The sequence below is a fragment of the Cajanus cajan genome, chromosome 11 (genome assembly GCF_000230855.2).
Source record: "Cajanus cajan strain Asha chromosome 11, NIPB_CcT2T_4, whole genome shotgun sequence".
Taxonomy (NCBI): Eukaryota; Viridiplantae; Streptophyta; class Magnoliopsida; order Fabales; family Fabaceae; genus Cajanus; species Cajanus cajan.
The window spans coordinates 40,727,870-40,737,826 of record NC_138527.1 but is presented as its reverse complement, the minus strand read 5'-3'; the positions used below and the strand labels follow the sequence as shown (position 1 = coordinate 40,737,826).

At 27.5% G+C, this 9,957-nt stretch overlaps 1 protein-coding gene across 1 annotated transcript; it reads left to right on the top strand.

Moving 5' to 3' along the window:
- Window positions 1-7,237: 7,237 nt before the first annotated feature.
- On the top strand, window positions 7,238-9,957 carry LOC109811148 (uncharacterized). Its single transcript, XM_020374802.3, has 3 exons — window positions 7,238-7,615; window positions 7,729-7,838; window positions 9,650-9,957. The coding sequence occupies exons 1-3, from the start codon at window positions 7,345-7,347 to the stop codon at window positions 9,773-9,775; spliced, it is 507 nt and encodes a 168-aa protein (XP_020230391.1). The 5' UTR covers window positions 7,238-7,344; the 3' UTR covers window positions 9,776-9,957.

Genomic DNA, 9,957 nt, shown 5'->3' with positions numbered 1-9,957 from the left:
GGGGAATTAATTACATTGAAAATAAAAAATCTCCTCATTTTTATTATTATTAAATTTCACAAATTCATTTTTTTTTTTTGTATTTATTCATTTAATTATAAGTAACCATATCAAACTGGTAGGGTGTCAAAATGTATGTAACTTTTATAAATTGTATAATTTCAGAAATTAGACGCAATTAAGACATTTGTTTAATTACTTTATTGGCCTAAACTTATTTTGTGGTGAAGAAACTCTACACGTCTCACTAATCTCGGCGGAGGAAACGAGACCTGGAGGCTGGAGGTGGAGGGGCATGCTCTCCCATTTTTCTTAACTGTATTTAAATTAGTATTAGTAAAAACAAATAATTTTATCACCTTCTTAATTTTATTAAAAATATTAAAAATTAATATTTGAATTGAAAATTATCATGCTAATGTCAAAAGAAAATTATCATGTTAATTGTAATATAGGGAAAAAAAAAAGAGAAAAATATAGGTATAATAGATAATATAATATAAAAAATATATGAATAAAAATTATAAGTGTTAATGAAATTTTTATAACGTTGCGATGTTTTAATTATCCAAGATTATTTTATCCATATAATTTAGTTCTTTTGTCAGATATTCTCTCCAATTCTAAAAAAGAATATAAGTAAAAAAAATCATTTAAGCTATAATTAAAAAGTTTGCCTTTTGTAATTAAAATTTAATATCTTTTGAAAGTACACTTTACATGTTACCCTTTGTAAAAAAAGATTTCTCTCAACCATATTAAATTATATTTTTTTTTATCTATATGTTAAAATTAAATTAAATGTTTTAAATGATAATTAAAAGAAACTTTATACTTCAATTTAAATTATTCGTTGTAATGAACATGTTGTTGATTGATTCAAGTGCATTCAAGTTTAAATTCTTTAAATAAAGTTTTATCTTCAAATCTTATTATGTTAAAATAAAATAAAAAAGATAACTCACCCAAAGAGAAATGTTCAATCAAATTTTCGAACGAATATTAACTAGTTATTTATAAAACCAATGAACCATTCACATCAATAGTATAGTCAACAACAATCTTTATTCGATAGGCTTAGAGAGACCACTTTTCATTCTTCATATACCTTCACACCATCTTATGGTCAGCAACAATCTCCAGTTGTATCACATGAAATATATTTTTTAAAATATATTACATTTTGACATTATATTAGAAATATTAGTGTATATCACTTAAAATCATCAATTCACCTTTTATTAAACATATAAACAATTAATGAGTATTCACATATAATTAAAAATTAAAAGCCATAATTTAATTTTTTAAAAATATTATAAAAATTATAAAACTAAAATGAAAATCACTCATTTTATAAATATTAGAAAAAAATACTTTATGCCTCTCATTATTTATGAAAAAAATATTATTAGTAATTATTTTAAAAAGTATTAGTTATTAAGAAATAATACAATAAAAACTGTAATTTATGGATAATTATAAAGATAAAATAGTATATATATATATATATATATATACCCTTTAAGAGTTGGCATTACAAATTTTAGATTTATGGGCCATTTATGACTTGCTTTTATTAGCTGTGAGGGCGACTGCAAAAAATTGAATAAAGTGGGTAGTTATGTTTTGATTTGACTCCTAATTCTCCTCATCAGCTTTCAATAAACCTATCAAGATCGACTTATTTCTTCTTCTTCTTCTTTTTGTCTTGATTCCTTTCAATTGAAAAAATGACATGAGTGAAAAATATTATTTTCAATATAAATATATTTTATATTAGATATATGATATTATTCTCATTCTTATAAAGTGTTTATTTCAACCTTGATGTTTTAATTAAAATAAGAATTATTATGCTTTGAAAAATAATTACACTTTTACTTTTTATACATGTATAAATATCTGATCACATGTGAACTCATAATATTATACTTTATCCATGAAAACAAACTTGTACGAGCGAACTTCGAACACTACGATGCTCAAATTCGTATCGATAATTTTTGAGTATAAATCCAGGCACGTGAAGCTTCCTCTGTCAGATCGTCAATTAGCTAACAAACAATTAAGAATTATTTAGCGTAATTGGCAATATACCAACATTTTAAATTAAAACAAACATGTCTACCATCGTGTCACGTTGCCGATAGTGTCCCTCTTGAGTCTTGACTCGTCTTAACTCTTGGAATCGATAATTGCAAGCGTAGCATGCTTTTTGTTATGTTAATCCCACGTAAATGGATAAATAAATCATTGCATGACACACGATAACTAGTTCCGGTGGATGCGTGGGGTTCTCTTTAGCCACAGAAATAAGAGATTTTTACGTAACCACTAACCAGTTTTCTCTGTCTAATTTTTCTTTACAACTGACGGAATCAATTTTAAAACTCGTAAGAACATTAGTTTTTTTTTTATAAAATAAATGGAAATTTTTCTGGGTCAAAAGTTTATCATTTTAACAAAAACACACTTAAATTTATACTACGGAAATGATATATTTTATCATTCAAATAATTATTTCAAAACCATTTTACAAATATTATTTTGAAATACAAATTAATTTTTAACATTTATCTTTACGATATTAATTCTTTTGAAATTAATGCTATTCAACTATTAGTTAGTGTGAGCTGTTCTAAGAGATCATTCAATTTTCAATGGAGTCGTGCGAGATTTGTATTCATGTTTTTTTTAAAACAATTCAAAAGAGAGTTTTGTTAGTGTTAACTACAATCGAAGATTCAAAACTAAGTAGGAATTTTGATTGATTTGCTTAGCGTAAACAAAAGTAAATTTTATTTTCAATTCAACATGCTAGTAAAGGTAATTTACCTACTATTAGTTTGAATGATAATGAAATTTATTTTTTCTTATGATGAGAAGAATAATTTATTAAATAAGTTAATTCAGTTTAGCTCGAATTGTTTGAATTTTAATGCGATTTTTTTTAATAACACGACCAATGGTCGATAAAAACGATCTTTAGTCTAAAATTTAAAATTTCTATAACTTTTAACCATTATTTGAGGATTAAAACTTTTTGTTAAATATTTTAATTTTAAAAGAATAATATTTATTTTGGTAATGATCATCGGATAGAGGAAAATTTGTCAAGTTTAACATCTCAAATTTTTGTTCGATTCAACTTTAATGAATTGATATGAAGTTAGTAAATTGATTTTTATCATGCTAGTTGGATCCAAATGATTTATTTTCTAGATGTCCTTATTATCGGTGAAAACACACTCTTTGGGCCCATTTATCAGTGTCATATCTGGGCCTGTTTATTTCACGTTTGACCCAATTGGAGCTATGGTCCCCCTCTTCACCACATAGTCACAGTGGGCTTGAAATGTCATTGACTTGGTGCACATGTGTTGTCTTTGTGAGCTACATTCCTATCTTTATTCATCGGTAAATATTTCAAAAATAGAAAATAAATTTTAGTTTACTTTTAGTTTGTGCACTAATAATATCAAATAAAAAAAATTGCAACGTTATTCAATTACAAATTATGTGAGGGTACCTGCATTAGGGTTTGATTTAATTTTTGAAAGAAGGATCGTTCCATTCAGACATAAAATTAAATACATTTTTTTTATTTCAATAGTTTTAATTAAGCAAGTCCATATAATCAATTATATGGTGACCATAATCAATTATATAGACTACTAGAAAGTACAAGAATGCATTTAAGAGTCCACATAATCAATTATACTCACTACTACATATATAGACATTAAAAGTCACTGTAAAACAATTGATTATGTAATTGTTATAATTGAAAAATTGACTTTCATAATTGATAATGTAATTGTTATAATTAATTATGGTTGTTAATAATTTAATCTCATAGATTAATGAATTGTTATATTTACAATAATACAAACGTAAAAATTATTTCTTTCCTTCTGATCCACAAATTTCACCTATACCAGACACAAAAATCCCCTCTCTTCCACACTCTTCTCATCCCCTCCTTCACAATTAGACACCAAACGAGGGGTAAATGAATGATGGCAAATAAAAATGGTAAACGACTATAATTACAAAAGGACGAAAAAAATGTTTGTGGCATTATCGTGCAACTGATGGGTAATTTGACTCGAGTAGTTTGTTATGATTTTTCATATCTTGGGAGTGACGTTTTACCTTACAATTTTCGGTTTATTTGATTCTGGCTTGGGTTGAGTGAGGAAGTTACGAACCTAGGAGTAGAAGGATATTTTGCTTAGTTGGGGAAACAGGCAAGAGTAGAAAGAAAAATCGAGTGAAACTTAAGAGCCAATCTTTCCTAACCACAACTACAGTGGTCCAATGCAATAATTATAATTGGTTTACATGGTCAAACACAATGAGGATTGAATACTTAATAATAAATTATTAGAGGTTGAAACTTTAGATGATTTGAGCTGTATTTATTAATTTCAATTATTTTTAGAGTAAAAATGTCATTTACACCGTTAGGGCAATGGCAATGTGGTGAAATGTGTAACAAAGTCCATAGTCACTCCCTTCTCCGTAATCATTAACAAGTTATTGAAAATGATGGTTACATACTTTTTCAAAAGTCTATCCATTTTAAGTGGTAATTTATTTTGAATCTATAGAAAAATATAGATATTTGTATGTGTAATTTATTTTGAGAGAGACATAATTTAATAATAGACAATAAAATTAAAAAATAACGAAAATATGATATTTGTTAAAATTAATAATGTTATTCATTTAATATAATAAAATATATTTATTTTAATAATATTTTTAATGTAGTATACATACATGCTCAAATAAGTCATTTTTAAAATTGTTTTAATAATATTTGATCAAGGATCATTGTTCAACCCTTCTAAAATTGTTTTAATAATATTTGAAGTCAAAACTAAATATGTCACTTTATTTCTATAAAAATCGGACGAAATTATATATTCTTTTCAAATAAAGAAAAACTTTTATATTAGTTGGATTATTAGAGTGTTTGAAATTTAATATATACAATATTTTATGTTTGAACATGTTGTTATCTAATTTCTATCGATAAAAAAAAGAACTATACAAGAGATCTCATTTATTATTTTAGCATTGGATCATAAAATTTAAAGATCACTTGAATCTCTAATTCTACTGTCAAAAGTAAAATGCATTGACTAAACACTTGAAGCTTATTTTCAAGTAAATAATATAAATTTAATCTTGTGAAATTTTTATTCCACTCAATCTCTTGCATTTTTTTTATCCATCCAAATTATAATGACAGTATATCATAAACTTTTATACATTTTATTTCAACATCTTATCATTAGATTGACTTTAATTATTCTTAAACTCTTATATATGATTTCCCTGTCAAAAAAAAATAAATATATTTTTGTAATGTATTCTAAATTAGGATTTTTATCTTATAAATTTATTTTCTTGTCGCCTTTGATGATTATGATTGAGTACATTTACGTATAAAGGGAGAAGAACATTATTTTTTTAAACTTCATCTTACCTTTTCCTTATATTTCTGTTCCTCCCGAAAGAACAAAACCTTGGCGAATGGTAGGCTTCTTTGCTAGTTTTCACATCAAAAGTAACTAATGAGTAATGATGAGTTTTTTCCCTTCTTCTTTAATTCTAAAATTAATATCACAGGTGTAATATTTATTCCGTTCAAAATAATAATTTCAGGGGTAGTGTTATTTATTTATTTTTAGTTTTGAGAGGGGGAAAAATATGATATGAATTGAGGACAGCTTTATTGTCAAGTTTAATCACACACGGGATAAATTATTTTAATATATATATATATATATATAATATAATTTGATAGAAAAAAACAGAGTATTTTGAATTAAACTGAAAATAATAACACTTTAATTGTTTAAATAATTGTGAAGTGACTTAACATACAAATTAATATTTTAACAAATGTAATACACAAATCAAATATTTATTATATGAAATTAAATTTGATGATAAATTATATTTATAAATAATATTATATTTTAATATATAAATCATATTTAAAATTTGAATAAATTAATAAATATTTTTAAACATATAAATTATACTTTAAATTTATGATAAATAATTTATATTATAACATAATATTTTTTATTTATTAATAATTTATTTTAAAATATTAAAATTTAATTTATGATTACGATAAAAAAATTGAATTACATAAAAAGTTAAAAATAAATTCTGAAGTTTTTTATTAAATTTTTTTAATAAAAGTTGATATTTGTATATATCATTTAATTTTTAATATATATATATATATATATATATTAAAAATATATTCCAAAAACTAAAGATTTTTTAAATTTTTTATAATTTTAATGTTACAGAAAATTTCCAAACACAAAATCGAATTTAACGAAAAAATTAACGGCCCATAGAATCCGCTGAAGCTACCAAACAAAGAAGTTTTGGAGACATGGTCCATTGCCTCATCAATCGACATGTCATGACCTCAATCATAGTCACAGATGATGTTACAACACAACACAAAACCTAAGTTGGTAAGATAACGTAACCCACACTCATTTTACTATTTTAGTGCTTCCTTGGCTACGTAGTACGCAATTACACATCATAAATTAATTTCTCTAGCCACCATACACGACTTTTTTTAATCAGAAGGAAACATTACAACCATAACAACGAGATATAATCTTAAGTTTCGTACATTTATTTCCATTCTTCATCACTAATTCACTATGCCACTCTATGATACACAATTTAATGTAAAATTTATAACTTAATTACATTTAATGATTAAAAATTAATTTTATGTAAATCATGCTTGTCTAATTTTAAATCATCAATGTTTATTGAAATTTAATTACATTTAATTAATTTAATTTTTGACAACTTTACTTATTCTTAAATAAATTAGATTAATTTAAGGCAAAATCTTAATACTAGTGTGAAAGGAAAAAAAAATACATATCTTACTTTGAATTTATGTAAATTTTATTATTTTACTATATATATTTTTACCAATATGCAATTTTGTCTCATATAAACATCAAACAACATATGGCAATTATGATGCTTAATTAAAGGTTGATATTTTCGATTCTCGTGCTGTAAATTAAGTTATAACTTACAATGTCACCTAAAATAGATTAATCAGATAAAAGATAATAATATTTTTTAATTAAACAAATGTATTGGCTCACTTATTTTGTTATTTTACAAAATAAGACAGTTACCCCTGGTTCCTTGTCAGCTCCACCTTTCAATGTCCTTGTCCAATTCCATTGTACTCTTGAATAAAAGACAGTTACCCCTGTGAAGTGTGAACTTCAAATTGCACTGCACTCAACATGAAGGATTAACCCCTCCATGAGAATTGAGATAGGTAGCGTTCATCAGATAAAGATGGGGAACTGTCAAGCAGCGGAGGCAGCAACGGTTGTGATTGAGCACCCGGGAAATAAGATCCAGAGGATCTACTGGTCGGTTAGTGTTGACCAGATCATGAAGTCCAACCCTGGTCATTACGTGGCTCTTGTTATTTCCTCACCCAATGCCACGCCCTTGAAGCAACTCAAGCTTCTTCGCCCCCACCATACTTTGCACATTGGCCACGTTTACCGCTTGATCACTTTTCAAGGTACCACTACCACTACCACTACCACTACCATATGCCTTGCATGCCACATATCTAAATATCTAATCTAACTATATATTATAGTAATTAACTCATCACGTGTTTGAGGGGCACAGATGTCATGAACCAGTTTGCTACCAAGAGATGTGCTAAACTCGGTAAGTTGCTCAAGGAGATTCAGACCAAGCACAAACACTCTCTACGTCCCAATCCTAGTACCGATAAGGTAAACAAATTTTTCATCTTTATATTTTCCTTTACCCGTTTAGAGACTAGAGATCGAGACCCACATTTGGAACATTGTGTGGATAAATTTATAGAAAATGTTATCTTCTGCACTTTGGAAGAATCAGATCGAATTTCAAGGCTGTTATACAGATAAATATTTCTTTGACTTTTTTGTTAATTTATTTATATGTCGTAATTATTCTTTCAACATTTTTAAATCTTTCCCCGTTACGTCTATTTTATTGAGCTGCGCTTTCTCATTTCTTATCTGTAAAAACTGTACTTAATTAATTTCTCTATTTCATTTTGTTGCATGTGCTAGGTTAAATTCTTCCTAAATTAAATGATTTAAATGCGGAAGACATTCAATGCATTGTTCTGTTGTAGTACTGGTACATATATCTGAATTACATAAAGCGCGGGCCCTTTTTTGTCCAAACAGAAATACAGCAATTTGTCCGAACAGAAACACTGCTACTTGCTAGTGCATGTCATGATTGAGAGTTTGTGCTTGTGGTACATGTGCAGTGCTTATCCTTAATAGTTTTCCTTCACTTCGGATCTCATGTAATCAGCAATGTATTAATTAAGCACATCAGAACTGAACTTTTTCTTATTAAACAACACTTTAATTAATGTTATCCATATATCTGTACTTTAACTATAATTTTAAATTAAAAAATTCTATATATTAGTCATTGCTCTAAGCAGAATAGATAACCAAATGGAATTTTGAAGGGTACATTAGTTGAGCTAACTGTAGAACTATAGAAGGCTAGCATGGATGCTTTTCGTTTGTCATTTGAGGAAAAGTTTTGCTGGAGGTTCTAGCTCGTATTTATGTTTTTTTGCAGTGATATTTATGATCGATGTTTGCTGATCAACTAATTGGCAAAATAGAAAAAGGTAAGCCTTAAAGTCAAAAGGTATCAGGCCATGAGAAAAAGAGAGTGAATGAATGAAAGCAGTAAGACGAAGAGGTAGAAGCAGAAAGTTGAGCAAATGAATTGATCTTGCACAAACTGAATTGAGTTAAGACACGAGAGATATATATACAGTAGAGTCAATGAACAGATGAGTTACAATTACAACTGTCACTATCTATGTGCTAATTTATTAGGAAGCAATACTGATTTTGCTAAAAAATACTCAAAATTGAGAACTAGTAAGGGCACTAATGAGAACATCAGCATCCTGAAAGATGAAACTGAGACGGAAGATGTGTAACTAGGATTTGATAGTGAAGAACCTTTTTATCACACAAAGTGAAGATCTAGCTCAAAGTGCTTTGTTCTAAGTGTAAAATTGGATTAGCAGTTAGGTGCACAACACTCATCTATAAGAAGATGCCACCATCAAGTGATGGAGATCGGTGTAGTGAACGTTTGTTATAATGTGTGAACACTGAACTGTGAATTATTGTGCTAAGTTGTGTTGATCTTTGAAGCTCTAGCTAGTAACTATGAGAGAAATAGAGAGAGTGAGAATGAATGAAATAAGTGGCACAAGCAGAAAATTGAGCAAATGAATTATTCTTAGAAACTGAATTGAGATCATAGATATACTGTACTGTGGATGAACAGAGTAGCTATAAGTGTCGCCTGAAAAATCATTTAGTCTAAGATCATCAAGTCTCTACGATCACACTCAATCACTATACAACTTGTTTTTAGTCTAAAAATATTATCACTTAATTACATGATACATAAAGATCTGTTAAAAATCATGCTATATATATCATTTTCACTTGTACTCATTTGTTACAGATTAAGCCTATTTATGTTAATTATTTTTTTTTTCTTTTGTAAGGTTGAACAGGAGGTTAACAAAATGGGAAGCTATGGCGGCGAGAGCAAAAATAACAAAGGCAGCGGAAGGCATTTTGGTGGCCAATGGAGGCCGGCTTTACAGAGCATTTCGGAAATTGGAACTTGAACACACTTGCATTGCATTCTCATGACTTCAACAAACGCCAACCTTCCTACATATTCTTCACTCTTTCCATTATCCTATCCTTGATGATTACTTGTGTAGTTGTGTTATATTTCTATGCATAGCACTCTCTTTGGAGTTTGGAAGGACATGTATAAATTGAGTAACGCGGTATCTTTTTACAA